Source organism: Filicampus tigris, chromosome 4 (genome assembly GCF_054856515.1).
Source record: "Filicampus tigris isolate MCC_2025a chromosome 4, RoL_Ftig_1.0, whole genome shotgun sequence".
Taxonomy (NCBI): Eukaryota; Metazoa; Chordata; class Actinopteri; order Syngnathiformes; family Syngnathidae; genus Filicampus; species Filicampus tigris.
In genome coordinates, this window is record NC_141220.1 from 24939949 (window position 1) to 24959568 (window position 19620).

General features: G+C 42.1%; 1 protein-coding gene across 3 annotated transcripts in view; it reads left to right on the forward strand.

Moving 5' to 3' along the window:
* Positions 1-19620, forward strand: part of LOC147149069 (PDZ domain-containing RING finger protein 4) — a 126209-nt gene that overhangs the window by 58502 nt on the left and 48087 nt on the right. The window contains exon 1 of one of the 3 annotated variants that reach the window (XM_086029396.1): positions 10363-10622. The exons of the other annotated variants lie outside the window; for them this stretch is intronic. Within the exon in view, the coding sequence (XP_085885522.1) occupies positions 10554-10622 (69 nt within the window). The 5' untranslated portion in view covers positions 10363-10553. Of the gene's footprint in view, positions 1-10362; positions 10623-19620 lie in introns of those variants that run through there. 3 annotated transcript variants of the gene reach the window in all.

Consider the following 19620-nt stretch of genomic DNA (forward strand, 5'->3'; position numbering starts at 1 on the left):
AAATCAATGGCGATCCTTTGGGAGCGTGAGGGGTTGTGTTTGTTCGGTCTGCGTCTGCCATTGATTGTTTTTAATATCAGCTAATCAAGATCGATGACCTTGTCTCATTCTTTTTTCAGTCTGTAATTGCCACGTTAAAATTTGATGTGCTTTAAGAAAAAACAAGTCACCATAGTTTAAGTAATTTTTTTTCGGTCACTTTTTTTTTTTCCTTTACACCTACTTGCGAAATTGGGCGTGTAATTTGTTATGTTAGTCACTAAAATAAAATAATGATGAACGTCTCTATATAGATGCCTCTCAATAAATTCGATTATCGTCAAAGTTAATTTATTTCAGGAGTTCAGTTCAAAAAGTGAAATTCATACAATATGTAGATTCATTAAAGTGGAAAAAAACCAAAACTTTTCGAAAGGCCAGATCCTACCGATTTTTTTCAATCAATTTGATTGCCACTTTAATATTCAATTTTCTTGAGTTAGTACATGCTTTATTTTAAATTTTTGGGCTAATCTTTATAATTGAAAAAAAAAATCATGAAATATTTCAGTGTGTGTGTAGTGATACTGTCTAGTTTGTTTCTTTTTGTAAACAAATTACTGAAGTAAATTGTTTGCCACGATATTCAAATTAATTAACGTGCCTACATTGCAAAAATCTGGAAAAATAACAAATCAAGCTTTGAACTAGCCGATCATTAGCGTTAGACTTATATGTAAAAAAATATATTTTTTTATTTATTCCATTCATTCAATCCCAGAACAGACTGAATTTCAATTTTTTTTACCCTTAGCATGATTAAAGCCACAGTACATTTTGTTAAGTACTTGTAAAGGCTGTTCCAAGGGTGCGTAATCCAGATGTTATTTCTGTAAGGGAGTTTTTCAGATATTTCAAAATGAAGTCCCAGAAGAGTGTCAAAGGCCGTGAGAGTCTATTGTACAAAATAGTCCGATGCTGTGTGTTTTGTCAGCTCCGATGCTGCAACGTCACCCATCACGCATTATCGGACTCCATCCCCTAAATTGGAGTGCCAAGGCAGCAGCATGCAGCACAGCATGTTAAATCACACGCATCTCCCTCTCTGGCCTTTTTTTTTTTTTCCCTCCTGCTGCTTGTGGTCTGCTTTTGTTATCTTAACGGGAGGATGAAGAAAAAAAAAAAAGATTACTACCCTCTGTGTGTCATCGTAATTCCAGACTAATCTGTGGCTATATAACAAGCCTGTGATCCATTGGCAGTTGATCTTACTCCACAATGTGTGGCGATTCTAATTTTGGCGTTGTTTGGATGAAGGCTTTAAGGATGATCCTCAAGGTGCACAGGTGACTCTCACAACATGTGAGGAGAGGACTTTCAAGGTGGTTGGCATGGCGGACTGGTGCTTCACAGTGGAGAGGTCCAGAGTTTGGTGGTGTGAAATAGGCTTTCACCTGAATTGTAAGTTCACCTTCAAGGTAATCAAAGCACTTTAACACTCCTATTCTGTGTTTTTTTTTTTAGATGTTTGAACAGATTATTATCATTTCCTTTCATTTCAATGGGGAGAGTGGATTTGGGTCACGCATTTGGTCGCAGAATTAATTCAACTCGTAAGGGTGAATTTGGTGTGAGCCAACTTAACTGGAGTCAGGACCTCAACTCTTCAAAGTCGAACTAGTAGAAGAAGGTTGACAAGCTGAAACGTGTCCAAAGTATTTCCAAAAGAGTGAAAATGTATTCTAAGTATACGTTCCAGATTTGCCGATATTCTGGGTGGAAAAAAAAAAAAAAAATCTACAAACAGGCTTTTGTGTTGTTGATTGCTTTAATGGATCTGCTTTATCTCGTCACAAGCACGAATCTCTCACGCGAGCGTCAGGTGAGCATTGGCGGGTTATTGATGAGCGCTCTCTCAAGAGTCTGAAATCAATGATGCGACCGATATGCATGTTGGCTTCAGTGACAAGTTCCACCATTAACACACGTGACATGCACTGACTCTGAGGTATGCACGTCCGAATTGCAAAAAAATGCATTTAACAGCCAACAACTTTAGCTCTTTCACTTCACATTTAGAATACTTGTTCTTCAGCACCTTATCTATGAGAAGTTGTCTATTGATTTTGAATGTTAAAAAGACGGAATGGTCAAGGTGCTTGAAATCAAATCCTTTTTGGGAGGTGACATTTCTTATGATAAGGTACAGCTTGGCAACACTTTGTAAATGTATCAAAGCATGAAACCCACTGGATTAGGAATGGTGCAAAGAAGCCCAAGGTAGCAATTCAAACTTCAAGTGATGTGATGTGCCCCCCCACCCCCCACCCCAACAAATGTTCAATGAATCTTTTTGAAAACATGAAGGGTCATTTATCTGTGTGCCTGCAAGTTTGGTCTATTGATTTTGAATGATACCAAAAACAATCCGCCAACACGCCTAAGGTCAAATTAGCTCCATGTTCGTTATCGACGGTCTGTTAGTCACAACTCTGGGTCATGATTATCCTGTATAGGAGCAAGAATCCTACTGATTTCCAATGGTATCCTACAAAAGATGCCTCTGCACCCCTGCAAGTCGTCTATTGATTTTCAAGGATGTCAGAAACCATACGGCCCGGCTCTTTGGTCAGCTCTTTGCGTGGCAGGTCCCCATTCCTTGGCAATGTATTTATAGTGTTGATGTTCCTATCTGTAAGCAAAAACCAGACTTGGATTTGAGTTATATCAAAAACGAAATGCTTGAGACGCCTAAAATCAGATTTTTACATGAAACGTCCGTGTTCTTCGGATTCTTCGCGAATGATGATTTTGATGAAAACGTCCGATTAAGAACGGTGTCTCATATTATACTCGAGGTAACACGGCTCCAGATTTCTTATGTTCATTATTTCTGTGTATTCCTGCAAGTTGTCAATTGATTTTGAGCTGTCAGAGAAGTGGCTAAGTACCATAATGATTTTGTTGCAGCTCATTAAAAAAAAAAAAAAAAGAAAAAGAAAAAAATCTTGATTCTCGTCGACTTGCCTGTCGGTTCCATTAGTTGATTGATCACGATTGTTGATTATCTAGGACGCTAGGGACCGCATTGCTACAAATGCAAACGTCAACCTGAGCAAGATCCAAACACCGAATGTTAAAACGATCATCTTAATCATCCGAAATGAGCGTTATACATCACATAAAGTCCTAATAAAACACTCGCTGCACTAGTGGAGCCTCTTCAGCTGACAAATGGTCCGTGGCGTTAACATATGCCTCAACCTCCACCTCATGTACCTCTCGCTATAAATCCAACACCAATGTTTGTGTGTTTTCTAGTGAAAAACTTAAGATCATCCTTAAAAACCCTGTAAAATGAATTCAGAGATTTGTTTGTGAATACATTATTGGAAGATAATGTAGTACTGAGTTAAGAAGATATAGCGTTAAATTGTTTTTCACCATTTCAATTTTTCTACTTTTTTGGGGGGGCAGGGGTCTCAGTAATGCACATGGACCCTGGCATCAGTCGTTCCTCCCTCAATACATAAGAACTTAAAGAGTCTTTTATCACATTAGAGGTTATCTGGTTTAGTTGCCATGTGCAGTTACCTAGCTAGCTATACCTGCATACCGTAGCTATTAGCTAGCTAGCTGTACCTACAAAGCAGCATGTCCATGTTAGATGGAAGAATAAGGGGGTGGTGGAATAATAAAAATAAGTCTACCTTAAGCTTTAGAGTGCCTCATTGTAGGTCATAAGCGCACCAATCCTTAAAAGCAGTGACAGCCACCGGCTATTATAAACAATCATATTCAGAAATAAGCTGAAAAAAAAAGATTTACTTGGGTGTTTAATTTCACACTTGATGGGTGGGTAGGCACTCCAGAAACCCAAGTATTGTATACAAAAAACACCAAATTAATTTTTCCATAACATATCCCCTTTCACAGTTGGAGTTTTAATGAAATGATAACTAGCTTTGAAATCAAAAACACAGATTTTAACAAGACAATCTTGACTGCCACAAAAGCAACAGTGGGTGTGTTATCATGCAAAGCTACACACCACAATGTGCTATTTATATCCACGGCCATGTTCCCACATGAATTAAAGATGCAGTTAATAATTGATCGTCTCTGAGAGAGATGTTTTGGTTGGTTTCCCGCGGTTTTTGACCACCAAGTGTTCGCTTTGAAACGTCCAACTGTGCGCTTTTGCATGTCGACACAGCTGGACTAGCCACTGTCAGACCTGTCATTGGAGAGACGACATCCAGTGATGTTGATTCGTAGTAGGTGCGCGTTTAATCACTCCCAAATCGGGTCATATAATTTGGGTGGGTGATCGGTTTGTGTATCAAAGCCTGAGAATGCTTGGTATTCCACACAGACATCGTCATGCACTCGAGGGATCACAGCTTGGAACGTATTTTTATTACATTTCCCACTCTCTAAAGGTGCTACCCTGTTGCCTAGGTTACGGAAAGCCAGCGTTGGGATAAAGATGTCTCTTCCGCCAGCATGTGATGAGCCCCACTCATCTGTCCTAATCCGGAGCTTTGCATCCATTAAATTTGATTCTGATCTCTCTGCTTTATCAATGTGGCTTCTCAGCCATGGCCTAGCTTGTTAGTTGATGCAACTGATGGAAAAGTTACTGGTGAGGAAGCCGGAGTACTCGGATAAACCCCGCGCCAGCACAGAGAGAACTCCACAGAGACTCGTTCCAGCGGCGATTTCAACTCAGATTTCCTGACTGTGAGATGTATGGGCCTACCGTAATTTCACCGTGCCATTGTAAAACTTCAGTTGTGTGCTCATACTAATGCCGGGCTTACGCTTAAAGATTTTCACAGTCTCAGACTAAAAACTAAAAGTCAGAAGGAAGTTTTCGAGTTTTACTGGAGTCAAAGCGCGCTGCCGTCATCTTGATCGTTCAGTGTCAGGTGATAATTAATCTCAGCTGGTTTGGATCAGTCTTTTCCTAGGCAACGGTAAATTTTGTAAACAATCACGAGATCGGCATGGGCAAAGGGAAATACCGGCGAAAACGCTGCTGAGCATGATGGGGGAAAATCTGTTGAGAGTGACCCCTGCGAAGTTCTCAGTCTTTGTAAAATACTATGCTGTGACTAAAAACTCGATATTTTCTTTAAATGTGAGCAGGTGTGAGATGGGAGCTTTCTAAATCTCAAAGTCTTCAGATGTACGGGTAGCTATAACAGTAACGAATTACGATTATTGTGTCTGGGCCTGGGAGGTGAGTCTCGTTACATTAAGACCAAATGCATTTGATTCCGCACATGTGCATTAGTCTTTTTTTTTTTTAATTCATGTTGCATATTGTACTGAGCAGCCAGAAAACAAATACTTGCCACTCTTGTTGCTACATTACAATACCCCATCTTTGCTATCACTCTTACAATGCAAAAAAATAAAATAAAAATAGACAAAAAGCACCAAAAAAGATACTGTGGATGTCAAATGTTGTCTCGCAACACAAAGCAAAAAAATCAGGAAGATGTTCGTCAAAGCCCCATTGTACAACGTAGGCAGGGTTTGGCATTTCGACCTCTTTTGTATCCTTTGTAAAAAGTCTTCCCAGAAGAGTGGAAGCTGTTAGCTCCGTCTCCTTTCATCTGCTTCCGATGTGTTTACATAAGCGCAAACTTGTCAAGTCATTTCCTGTCGGCGATGCAGTTTTCTGACGTCTTGCGAGAGGGGGTTAAAAAAAAAAATGAATAGGGTCTTACCGGCACATCTCCGGGTCTACGGGTTTACAGCCTGGCCGTAGCTGCATTCCACACTTGGCTGAAGGTTATACCTTGAGGTTTTAGGGGAGCTTAAATATCAGTTTGTCAGAAACGCAATTGAAGAGGGTTCCAAATACAGCCATCACGGCGAGGACGGATCGGCTCGCCGTGCCTTGTGATGTGAGGCCCATTAACTGGGGGAATGAACACGGTGGCGGGCTTGTTTCTACCTGAGCAGGCAAAGGCCTGTCCGGCTGATGAACGACTGGTGGAGACTGGGAAAGGACACTGAGGAGACGGGAAGGCCGTTCGTATAAATTTGATAGAAACAATAGCAGCGCAGACAGTGAATTAATTGAAGTGTTTTTAACTTAATAAAATAAACGACACCCCCGCCCCCTCACAGATCTTTGTGGGAGCTTGAATGAGGCCTTGCCTCCCAGGGAGTTTGAACCCTGATTAAAAAAAAAAAAGCACACATAAACACACACAACACTATCTTTTAAGCACCTACTGACAAGCATATGGCAGCTAACCGGAGGACTAGCTTGACAAGCTAACGCAGCAATCTTCACTTCAGTGCTGCTTCTTGTCAAATGTCGGTGACAGACGAGACTCGAATGTTTGACAAAAGTCACAGATGATCCAAATCAGTACTTTGTTCATTACAGCTGGTTGAAACAAAAATAACTGGAAACATACCAAAATAAAATCGGTAACAGTGCTGAACATGATGTAACAGACGCAATAGCTAACTATTCGTAAATACGCCTATTTGAATTTTTTTTCCTTAGGTTAGCTATTTGCCGAAAAACTCGCCTATTTGTATATATATATATTTTTTTTTTGTGAAATCTAAGACCTGCCCTTGGATTCAGATTTAAATGTCACGAGATTAACCAAATATCTGGCTAAAAAGGAATTGGTGTGAAGGAAGTATGCTGAAGTGATACATCATGACTACTTTGTATCTTTGGGAGGAGCAAAGTTTAGCCTGGATTGTTTGTGGAACTAATGGAGAGTCTTCACAAAGTACAGCATATACACATGCATTTCCAGTGTATTTTTTTCAAAATAAAATCATCTGTCAGCCATTTTATCTTTCGGGGGTAACGTAAGATGAGTTTGAATTGAGTCTTAAGTGTTTTATAATCGTGTGTGATGTATTTATAGTGGAAGTGTAGGCAATTCTAAACATTTTTAGGGGGTGTCATTTGCATTTTTTCTCTATTCACGACAGGGTTCGGTTTGCTATACAGTGTAGAGCAGAAAGAAAATATGCCGATGAGTATTGTTAAACGGGCTCTCTGTGTGTGCCGCCGCACCATTTGCATTCGATATCGATATACGGCATAATCAATGCTAGTCTTGTTAGCTGCTCTATGGTGTTTCACATTTTGTGTTAGCGTCAAGCTAAGTTATGCGGTTTGGTTAAATGCACATAAATGCGCAATGTATTTTGTATTATGGTGAGTTTTATTTTTGAGTTTTCTACAACTGGGAGTGGCAAAAAACATCTTGAAGGAAGCACACTTTTTTTTTTTTTTTTTTAATTTTTGCTCGTAACGCAAAAATCGTAAACGCAAAAATCGACTGAACGACAGCTAGCAATTAGAAAAAATTAAATTAAGGAACTCGTTAAGTCGAGGGACCACTGAATGATACCGTCATCCCCCACTCCTGAGGTCGCACTGGATCTAGAACTCAGCCTGTCACCATGTAAAACCGACGGCCGTAAAGTGCCTGGGAAGAGCTTTTATCAGTTTCAATGCACTTTCCAAAGAGCATCAGTCACTTGGCGCGACCCATCGAGTGGCGCTGCTTGACCGCAGGCAGAGGGCTACTGTATCAGTCTCGCTTCACAGATGATGAGATGGACCATTTGGGTGACTGATGAGCGTCTTAACCTCAGGGGTCACTGATTGCCGCGTCACATTGTAACGGTCACTTTTCCGCGCCGGCTAATAACGGACGTTGTCAGCACATTTCGGGACTCGCGTATTTGTCTTTTTCTGTGCAGAGAGCGCATTGTGTTTTACACTCCCCCACACGCACACCAAGTGTCCACAATCAAACGTGGGATGTTTAGCAAAAGAAGTGTACCTTGGTTCTAAAACATAATTCACTCCAGGAGTTTATTTCGGATTCCCGTTACTTGCTTAAACAATACAATGGTCGACATCTGGTTTGTTTCCCAAAGTGCATAATGAAACTTGACTGAAAACAGGCAAAGGAACCAAACATCAATTGATACTAAATCCTGTTATCATGTTGTTCCCTTTTCATTTGGGTTCTGGATATCATTTTGACTTTTACTGTTGACTATTTGAGAGTTTTTGTCGTGAAGAATGTGCGTTTGTGAAATTGAATAAATGGTCAAAAACTGGGACAAAATTGCTTGTATTTCACAAATCTGTGAAAGACGAGCTCTATCAATAGATCGCAACCTTCTTCTTATCTCATTGTAAGTGCGTATTCCAACAATGCAAAGAATAAAGTGTTCCACGTGCAAGGATGAATGGTCACGAGGCTATGATGATAATATTGATATACATAGTTTTGAAGCCGACAATCGTTTTATTAATCGCGATTTCAATCGCAATCCAAATTAGCGTGATTATTATTATTACTACCATAATCATCGAGCCCCACTATTAATCCCCATAAACTCCTAATAATAACGTAAAGCTATCAACTTAGAAAATTCTTGACATTTTTCAACCCTAATTTTGTCTAAAAGCTGCATAACAAATAATGCCAGATCCGTTTTTCAGGATTTTTGTGTGAAAGAGGCTCCCGATTTTTGTGTTGAAAGAGGCTCCCGACATGACCGGCGAATGTCACTTTTTGGGTTTACTATTGCCTAGCAACAGCAGAAAGCTCTCTCCTTGTTGATTCTTGAGGACGTTTTTATAGGGATGGTGGACAACAGGGTACGGCAAAGTGCTGGATGGTATTAGCCATAATGGTGCCCTGTGATGTAGCTTTCTGTTTGGCTCGCCTCCAGGCAGTCGCGCAAAATTAAAGCCCAGAAAATCGGATTACCGGCGTCCCCCGGGGACGAGATGCCCGCCGGCCCCGCTGATGAGCGCTCATCTACTCCATTCGGCGCAGCGAGGCCCCGTCGATGGCTGGGAGGCCAATTTGTTAACAATTATTGCTCGTTAGCACGGCTTCCCACTCGTCAGAGAAGATTTCACGGCGGGGACAATAATAGCGAAGGTATAGCGATTAGCGCAGTTTGAGGGGAGAGTTAGCCGATGTGGATTTGCTCTGAAATCCATATATGCTGTTTGCCAATTTGCGGCAAAAACTGCCATTACCGCCCACACCTCTGCTGTAGGCCGGATTATAAATACGCAATGAGCTGTTTTCCCCCCAATTATTTTCAACCCTGTGTCAGCTTTAACGAACAAGGTCAATTCCCGTTTGATTGTTGCGACGGTTCAGCGCTGCTGCTCTGTGCTACAAGTAATGACCCGATCCAGCCCTGAAGATGTGTGCTTGGCTTCAAATATAACACATAACATTGAAGTCTTTTTTTTTTTTTTTTTTTTTTTTTTTTTTCCACCTGACATTTTTTTAGCTGCTTGACAACTGATAAAGTAGAATTACTTGAGACCTGAAGCGTGTATTTTATCTCTTCATGGGGAGTATGTGGAGGGGCGAATTATAAAACATTCAAACTAACAAAGGCAAGGAAACCAAGGTGCTGCTCAGTATATTAGAATGTTGTGGACAATTTGATTTTAGTACATTCAAAAATGGAATCAACATCATGGTTGCTCAGGGCCCACCTGTTTTCTGGGTCATGTCATTTTCAGTCCAAATCAAGTGGCAAAATGACTGCCACCTGTGATTGGACAAAAACTGGTGGATTTTGCTGCTTAATTCATACTCAACAGATGAAATATTAATCAGAATGTCATTTAATATAGAAATGAGGTAGAAATTGACTCCGTATGTTATGTCAATTGGTGCAATCTAATTGTATTTTATCCGGGAAAAACATGTATGTGTTTCAGTAGCATTCATATTTTTTGTCAAACTAATAATTAGTAAATATTTACTATTCAGTTATACAGGTCCATATCACTTAGAATTGGGTTAAAAAAAAGAATGTAATTAGTTCAATTAAAAAAGTGGAACTCCTACTTCATCCAGATTCGCGACACAGAAAGATTTCATGATTTCATCTACAATTTAGACGATTAGCCTACAGAAAAGGACAAGTCAAAACCTCTAGAAATGAATAAGTTAAAAACAACATGACTTTCAATGAAGTAAGAAACTGGCCTTATGGAATGTATTTTTCATTTTTTATTTAAAAATTTCAATGGCGCTACTGAATAAATGAACTCTTCTGTCATATTCTAACTCATTGAGTTAGATAATCCGCCAGTGAAGTCAATGAACAGCTCCTTACACAAAGGAGCCTCACCATCTAACTGTGCGTCAGTCGTAATGTCCCAGCTCCCTCAGCCCCTCTGACTCCGCCTCCCTCCTCCACTTCCCCGCCCCCCCCCCTCTCCCGCCCCTTCGCCAATCCCGCCGCCCTAAACCGCCCGCTTGATTATTCATGAGCCGCGAGCGTCGCCGTCATCCCGTACGGAGGAGTGTCCCTCGCATAGCCACGACCTCCGGCGTGCCAGCGCGTGCCAGCGGAGCGCAGCACACGGCGGCGGATGCTGAAGCTGCGCGCACCTCCCAGAAGATGCTGGCCGAGGAGTGACGGATGAGAAGCAGCGCGCCGTGGACCCTGAACTCCCCCCCTCTCCCCCCCTTGTGTCCGTCACCGGGGAGAACCGGACGCCTGCCGTTTCCACGACAACTATAATGGGCTGCAATCTGTGCACTTTACAGAAGCGCGAGGAACACTACAAGCTGCTGTATGAGATTGCACAGGTGAGCTTGCTGTTGCCGCTGGCGGAGTGAATGAATGAAGGTGTGAAAAGAAACGCCAATGAGAGAGTGTGAGTCCCTCTTTGGTTTCCAGTAATGAGCTGATAAGAGTTGCTGGCGTGCAGTTCATTTATCGTGCTGAGGGAGCAACTTTTTTTTTCCTTTTTTTTTTTTTTTTTTTTTTTTTTTTTAGGGAATAACACCCCAAGGCGTACGGGAACATCCCCACGGTGTCGTCGTGCGAATTTGTCATGCCTCTCTTCAGCGGTTTTCCAACTTTTTCCTCCGGGGCCGCATATAATTTTGTTGTCAACTGTGCAACGACTGTAAAGATTTTAACACATAATAATGGAGGGATGCAAGGGGCTACTTTGCAATTCTTTGGGTTTTACTTATTAGACATGCGGAAAAACAATTCATCACTATAGTTATTTTTGAAAAACTGCTATGACATCACTGCTTTCTGTTCAAGGGGATTAGACAAAGTATTTGGGACTTTTCAGGATTTTGAGGGTGGGTCCCAGCACTGCATCCCACTGAAATAGATCCTCCCCTGCACTAAGCAGTAAGATGAGAGTTTTTAAAGCAGTTAATTAACTCAATCACTGCCAGACATTTCCAGAGCCACTTTTACCCTAACGCTTGAAAACATTTGAAAAAATATATATAAATATATTCCCTATCATTGAATGGCTGGACTGTGAAAAGACAAGTCAATTCGTCAATGGCAGTGAATGAGTTAAGGATCATCGTGATATGGCCACAAATGAGACCTTGACACGGAGCAGAAAGTGGAGATAAACCATTTTGCTTCTCTAACAGAATTATCTTTATTTTCCTTGATAAAGAGAAATGTTTTTACTACTTGCATATCTAGAAAAGCTTTATATAACACCTGTTTCTCAGTGGTATTAGTACTGTAGTAATTTTAGTGATTTCAAAAATCGGGAAGACTGGCGGAAATTGGCCCACGAGCCATAATTTGGACACACCGCCTTACTACTTTTTATTGGACGAAAAAAGTCTGCTTTTGGCACTTTTCAGGATTGCTGGAAGATATACAGAGTGTCGGTGCGAATCCTTTGCAATATGGATATCTGAGTAACGTAATGTTCCTGGCAAATATAATTGAATAGATGTGGATTTCTTTATCCAAATTCCAACAACATATTTAAATGGATATTGATTTTCTAACCAATTAATGCTATAACTCTTGGTCCTTGAGACACACGTTATTAAGACATCTAAAATGGTTGTAAATTGTGCGGGGGAAAACGCATAATGTAGACTCTACACCAGTTTTGACATTTTTTGTAAATTTTTTGCCATTTATTGAACAAGTCAGATGCTTGTGTTAATCATTTTGTATTTGTATGTCCCGTTCCATAAACAGCCGAAAGTGCCTCAACACAATCTTAAAACTTACATCTTAAAACGTATGCGTCGAGGCAACCGTGAATCAAGATACCGCTGTTAATTTTATGTTACTATACAGTATAACAGTGACTAGAGAGGGAAAATACAAACATGTGCTATTAAAAGCAATAAATGGCGATTGGCTCTTTCGTTTTGTGTCTTGCAAACAAATTTAATGGGGATGTGGTCTGACGCGGAATTACTGTAGATGCCAATAGGGAGAAGTGTTTTTTAATTTATTTTTTTAAGATACACACTTTTAATAGTACGTTGAGGACAATGATCAAAGGCTTGCAAGGTTTTCTCTGGACAGCTAATGTACGGCTGCAGATGCTGAAAGCTATTCATGTGCAATGCAAAAAAATAGCTCAAAGATAGTGTGTGTTTTTGTGTGAGCATGCCTGATACACAACCGACCGAGCACTCACCTACCCACCTCCGCCACCTCTCAGCAGCCGTGTTCAAGTGGCAGGCTAATAACTGTAAAGCACCCCGTTCCTTCGCCTTCCCCTCTCCGTAACGCCTGCTTTCACGCCGCTGTGATCACAGCTCTCATTAGCCGTTTTATACAGCCGCCCCGCGCATTAATTAGACGCGGGAAATATCCTGCGTGAAGCATTGTTGTGGATGTGGAGGCGGCAAACAAAAGATGGCTCAACCGCTGCCTGCTTATGTGCAACTTGTCACGCTGCCAAACTCGGCCCAGCGATGGCTATTGTTGTTCACTTTGGAAGTGCGCACGAATATGTTGTTAGATTTGGAACCAACGAATGTTGGTCTGTTAATTACACTATATGGATTGAAGTATTGAGACTCGAGACATTGGTAGTGTCTTGGTTGACTGCGCATGTCTGACTTCAGTTCCTTCTCAGGTATGCTCTTATGATTGACTGGTGATCCGTAACGGATGGCAGGCTGGATGACAATGAGACAAATTTATAAATGTATCAGTTAAACTAGGGTTGGACTCGACTTCATCTTAAAGCGGAAGTCAACCCAAACATATTTTTTTTAAGGATATGTTCTATGCAGGTCCACTAGTTTACACACAGCATCCTGATTAATGTGTTTTTGGAATATGAGTTAAGCAGCAAAATCCACCCGTTTTTAGCTAGCTCAGGGGGTGGCTATTTTGTCACTTCTGTCGACTGAAAATGACATCACACACCCTCAGTGCGCAGATAACGACCAATCATAGCTCAGCTTCAGAAAACAGGTGAGCCGTAATTGGTTGTTATCTCAGCCCTGAGGGTGTGTGATGTCATTTTCAGTCGACTGAAGTGACAAAATGGCCGCCCCTTGAGATGGCTAAAAACAAGTGGATTTTGCTGCTTAACTCATATTTCACATTAATCATATTGCCTCGTTTCAACTAGTGGGCCTGAATAGAACATATTCTTGAAAAAAATGTTTGGATTACTTCTACTTTAAGTGGGGTATGCGGATACATTTTTAACATCTTTAACCATTTTAAATTGTGAAAGACCTCACGCAAAGAAGAGAAGAAGAAATAAAACAAGCCAGTCAAACTGTTAGCTTGTCTGGCAACTACGTTAAAGTCGCCAAGACTTCTTCTTGTCATTTTTTTTTTTTTTGGTGGGTGACTTGTGAGACACGTTATACGAGCACTCAAATAGTTGGTCCAACATTGCAAGCTTCACATCCCCTTCGTTTCACAATCGCGGAATCCGTACCTCAGTGTTGACTGTTTTACGAGCAGATCACGGTGTAAAAAAAAAAAATAAATAAATAAATCACTCTCAACACACCCAGAACCACAAGATTATTGATCAGGATTATTTTAAGAGACGTTTGACAATCCCCCGCTTGACCAGTACAATTCTATGCTTCTAACTCTGTGAGAATCATATGGGGAAGGCACATTTCTGTTACTCATTGCACAAAGCAAGGAACTCTTGGGTGACGAAAGAACTTCCCAGAAGAATGTAATGAGAAACCGACTCCCTATTAACCCCCATTTTCCGGAACATTTCTCTATATTGTGTCACAAAAAAAGGCAGTCAAAGCAGTACAAAGCGTGGCATTCCGGAGCATCTCTCTTCCTTAGGACGGCGTGTAGCATCTGCGCAGTGTGCTAGCAAGTAGCCTTTTGTGGTGGACTGGCGACAGGGATTAGCCCCACGAGGTGGGGGTTAGGCCAAGGAGTCGGCTCGCTGTTGGGAGAAGCTCTCGGCCGAGTCTGTCCACCCGCTGATACACTGAGCCGCTTTAGACGGGAGTCACAACATCAGCATCTTCTCTCTGATCGCCCACTGTGAGGGCTAAAGCTGCAAAGATGCAGGGATTGCGAAGAGAACGAGAGTAAGGCAGTCTTGAAAAAGCCACTCACAAGTCAAGTCAAGGGCTGGGCTGGATCCCTTAGTTGTTACCAAGACATTTTGGACAATTCTCTGCTTCCACTTTTGTGGAAACGGTTTCGGAAAGGGTCATTTCTTGTGTCCTAGTGCACAAAGCTACGATTGTAGAGACAACCAGGATGAACCTTCAGGTCCAAAATGAGTAACCTCATAAATGGAGGAAAATTCCCACAAGCACACTTCACATTTTGTAGGAAGGCCTGCAATGGCCTGGTGTATGAATATGTTTGTAACAATTCAAAGACTGAATGAGCAGATTAACATCTGAACCTATTTGTACGAGAGTGCCGGGGTGAGAGAAAAGATGGTAGTAATAGTAGTAGTTAGGCTAACTGTTAGCTTATCTGTTTGCAACATTGCAGTTGGCAAATTTTTCCCATTGCCATTTTTATTGTGGTGAATGACACAAACAAACGTCAAACGGGGGGGGGTTGGGGTCCCACGCCAACGGATAATCAGTCAGGATAATGTGAGAATCTGGCATTTTCTGATTTTAAACACGAGGAAGGGAAAATGCTTAAGTTCGACACGATTTCTGGAATGCGTTAAGTGATCCGTAGAAGTGCGTTGCAACGGCAGGAAGCACTCGCTTCATGACCTAATCCTCACGTCTCATCCATCCAACTGTCTCAGTTCCATATTTTTTCTCATTTATGTACGATCCCCACCGCCGTCTTACACTCAGATACATACAGAGAGGCACACAGTCTTCCCTGGCGATTATGCGGACTTGGTTCAATGTGTAAATGCAAATGAGGCAGATGTGGTTTTGCTGGTGTCACAGCGTGACCGACTGCCACTTGATTCGGGGAGCAAAAGTCGGTCACGGCGGTTGGTTCGCCACCGCCGTCCCCCTTTCCCCCACGCGCCCACAGACAGGTTTGACGACACCCCCCCCCCCTGCCCCCCTTCCCATTCCCTCTCGCCTGACCCTATGAGCGGTGGGAGATTTATGACTTGCCGGCTCCTTCCCATTGCCTCCTCGCTGTTCTCACGACCATGGGTGTTCTGCATGGAAGCGTGTGCACCTTTCTCAACGTGACCTGTAAATCCCCGCTTTGCAAGGAGGACGTTTTTTTTTTTTTTTTTAATTTACAGCATAGGACCAGCTTTCCCGCATCAATACAAAGACGCATCTTATGTGAAGCCGCAGTCGGACTGTGTTGGGTCCACTAAGCGCGAATGCCAGGGGTGTTCTTTTTCAACTGTTTTTTGGATGACGTTTAAGTGGAGTTCAGCACAACTTTATTTTATTGTATTTTTTTCACAGCAATTTTTGCACTTCTAGAGGTATTCTACCAGACTTGCAGGGATTGAAAAACTTGATTGGTTCTTACTCGAAGATACCAAATAAATGATAGAATCTAATAAAAATATGATGATCATGAAAGTCTTGAGTGTACAAGGGAGATCTGATGATCTTCTTCTTGCTCCATCCTAAAACTGCCACAATCCTAAGGGTGACTTAAAATTTGTACAGAAGTCATCTGCTTAGTCACTTCTGACTCCACACGGCAATGGCTTTAACACCATCCCAGCAATGCCATGAAACGTTGTGACTCAAGTAGGGACCACGTTTCATTTTGTTGATCTAAAAATAAGATACGGATACATATATTTTTTACGCAGTTTGAGTAAGGCATGACCAGAATCAAAGATGGCACTTGATGATGCTTCGTCAGCAGTTAAACGGTTGTACTGTACGTAGCATGTGCCTATGATGGAACTAACCTGGTCTGGGCTAAGGCTACAGGTTTTAGGCCGTAACCTCAAAATCCTCGTATGTCAGGACCGCCATAATTGATGTTAGCCGTCCAGCCATTGTCTTAACCAGGTTGAATTTCTCATCTCTTTTGTTGTGCAGTACGTACTGTAAATGAAACATCCTTATCGACCTAAGTTCAGCGGCTGGACATCACGATCAGCCAGACTCTTACATCTTATTTCTTTTGACACTTCAGCTAACAAACTGTAGTTGATTCGCTCTCGGCTCTCGCTCAGTTTTATCATTCGCATCGTGTCTGTGTCCCTCGAACCCCCCCCCCCCCCCATGAGTGTCACACGTCTTGTCTGGCCTAGTGAAACTCAGTGATGTGTGTCTTTTTGGGCTCTAATTAGCAGGATGGCAGATGTTGATAAGAGCCGCAACGCAGCATTTTAAACTCGTGTGGGGGATTGAGCGATTTTTGCATCACATTTAATGGTCCGCAATGACTTTGTCGCAAAAGCTGTTTCCAAAAGTATTCAAGTGCACTTCTCAAGGTGTCAGAACTTAAGTAGATGCGAGCCACAAGCAAGCAGCCAGGTAATTTATTTTCAAGGCTGAGCCTGGCTTCTTGCTACTCGTTCTGCATATAGCATAGCTGGCTGTTATAAGTCTTATTAGACGATCAGGGCACTTCTCTGCTGCATTTGAGAAATAAATGGGAGGAAGCTTCACGGCTCAATGAGGCACAACAGTCCCTGATAACTTGCCCGCGCATGCGAATGAGGCACCCACGGACGTATGCTGTATAAATTGGCACGAAACCACAGTTGCCATACACGACACCGCCGTTAATAGTGAAAACGGCGAGTAGCTGACTTCCCCATAAATATGTTTATGTGCCTGTATTAGAGGTGGGCATTCCGTCGGACCGACAAACCGATCCGTCAGGCCGTCGCGGATGGACGCCCGTTTTTCTGACGTTTTTTTGGAGGACCGACTGACGTACCAACTGACTTCTGACGGACTGACGGACAGGTACCATGGCCGCTGACGGATGATGAATGACGGACAAGCAAAACGTAGTAAAATGCCCACCTCTGTCAATAGTCTTAACAATAAACGCACCAAAAACTATCATCCCAAAACACTTCATCAATTTCAAATTAATGGCCTAAAGATGCTCGAGCTTTTTAATAGCCATTCAGCAGAGCACAATCATCGAAGCAGCAAAAACGATTTGCAACGTCCGCGAACAAACCCCGCTAAGCTTAGTATACTTCCTTGGCACCAATTACTGATTTCTATTAACCGGGGATTTGGTTTCGTCTTCGAGCATTTTAGGGCATAACAGACAGAGCACAGAAATTGCAAATACGAGTTTTTCAGTGACTAGCTGAGGATAGGACAGAAAAAAACAAAGATGGGTAGGGTTCACTGTAGTCTGACCACAGAATTAAAAACCTGTGATCATGACAGTGGAACCTCTGAGGTGGAATCTGTTCCAGGGCTGCCAATTTATTTGGATTTCAAAGCAATGCAAATAATCTGTTCCAAGCTCCAACTGACACCTTTATGAAGCGAAGCCACAACTTTGCAACATATCACCAAATTGACAGGAGTGAAACCAAGCACATCCAGCATTCATTTGTGAGGGGGAAAAACCTCAGCAGTTTTGGCCCATAGTGCATCTGTGTGAGAGGGAGAGATTATTGTGTTCTTTGAAGTAGCGGCAGATGTGAAACTCGCGGACCGGAGAAGGTCCGAGGGGAACTCGGCGGACCCGCTGCTTGCTCACATGACACCACTGGTGGCCATGTGTGTAATGGATATGCATTCTTTAAAAGGTTGAGAAGCTATCACCAGCAGCAGGCTCGCCTTTAACTTGGCCCAGAGACACACGGGACTATGAGGCTAGGTTCGCGCCGCAGGTCTTAATGCTCAATTCGGATTACAAAAAAAAAAAGAAAATCAGATTTTTTTTGTTGTTGCGTAAGCGTTCATATTACATTATAAATGTGAAGGGGTTTGTCTGCTGTATGAACAGATGCGTCGCCAAAATAACGCGCATGTGCAGAAGAAGAGACGACGTCACTGCCGAGTCCCGACCGTTGTGTTCGCGGAAGTCAATGTAGTCCAGCGTGTCTCGGCATTTATACAGTCAAGTGATTAGATAGGAGGTAGAAATAAATATAGTGTTTGGGGGAAATCACGAGGCGACGCTTTAACATCTGATTTCATGCACGTAACAACCGTGCGTAAAAAAATGAATCGATCTGAGCCGTGGCTGAATTTTATGCTTCATGTTTCAAGTGGGAATAAATTAAAGTAAAATATAAAGTCAATAGTGTTACTCAAAACAACTTTGCGGATTCGAGCCCCCCGCTGCGTGCAGCACATTTTGGGCTCCAGGATCGATGCGACCTGGCCGTTCAGACCGCTAACGCGAACCACGAAAAAGATCGGATACGTATCCGATCTAGGACCACATGCAAAAAAATCGGAACTGAGCCATTCAGGCGGTCATAAAAAAAATCAAACACAGGTCGTATATGGGCAAAAAAAATCTGATCTAGGTCGCATTTGCCTGCGGTGTGAACCTAGCCTGAAGTTTGTGTTGGCAGCTTGGACGGTAGCTTGTATCATATCGTACCATAAATACAGTAAATACAAGTGTGCCGGTAGTATTGTTTCCGTAAGTTTTACTATTGTTTGAAGACAAGGACATATTCGTGTGATTGACAGTAGCTCGGAGTCAAATCCCCTGAGGCAGGAGAAGCAAAGCTGGAGTAAATATGGAACTTCCTCAAGTGAAAGACCCTAAGGCCATGTTTCCACCAAGCTGTACAGTTCAGATCACATCAGCATTGCATGTTTTGGAACCTATTTATGCATAGAATATGCATATTTTTGGCCGCCAGCTGTGAAAATAGTGTGAAAGCATAGCAACGACGCCTTTTAGAGTCGACAATTATTTCAACAAAATAACGACACGACAATCAAGGATGCCAGCATTTGATATTTTTGTTTTAATTTGTCTTTTGTTTCAAACATTTTTTTTGTTTCTACCTAGGGTACCTTAAAGCTACACCCCGCATGTTTTTGCCCCAAAATATCTTTACATTAGCCTTTTCATTTGACCATTTATGACTCACACATCTTATAAATAATAGATTAACACATTAGCTGTTCACAATGGGTGTCTTGGAAGCCTCTGGAAAGCAACTTTCAGACTGGAATCGGGTTCGAATTTCTCCCACTTTTTGTCGGGACGTGACGCCGTTCGCGTTCCTGTCGTCGTCTCACAGAATGGCAATCAGAAATTTGAGCGGTGGAGAGTACTGAAATTGAACTTGGGCTTGAAAAGCGGTGCACAAATGGCTTTCTTTCTACTCAAAAGGAAAGAAGTGATGATATTGCACGCGAATAAAGGAGTGTGCAGTTTCACTTTTCGGCCACGGGTGGCAGTAGTGATTATCCATCCATCCATTATCTGTACCGC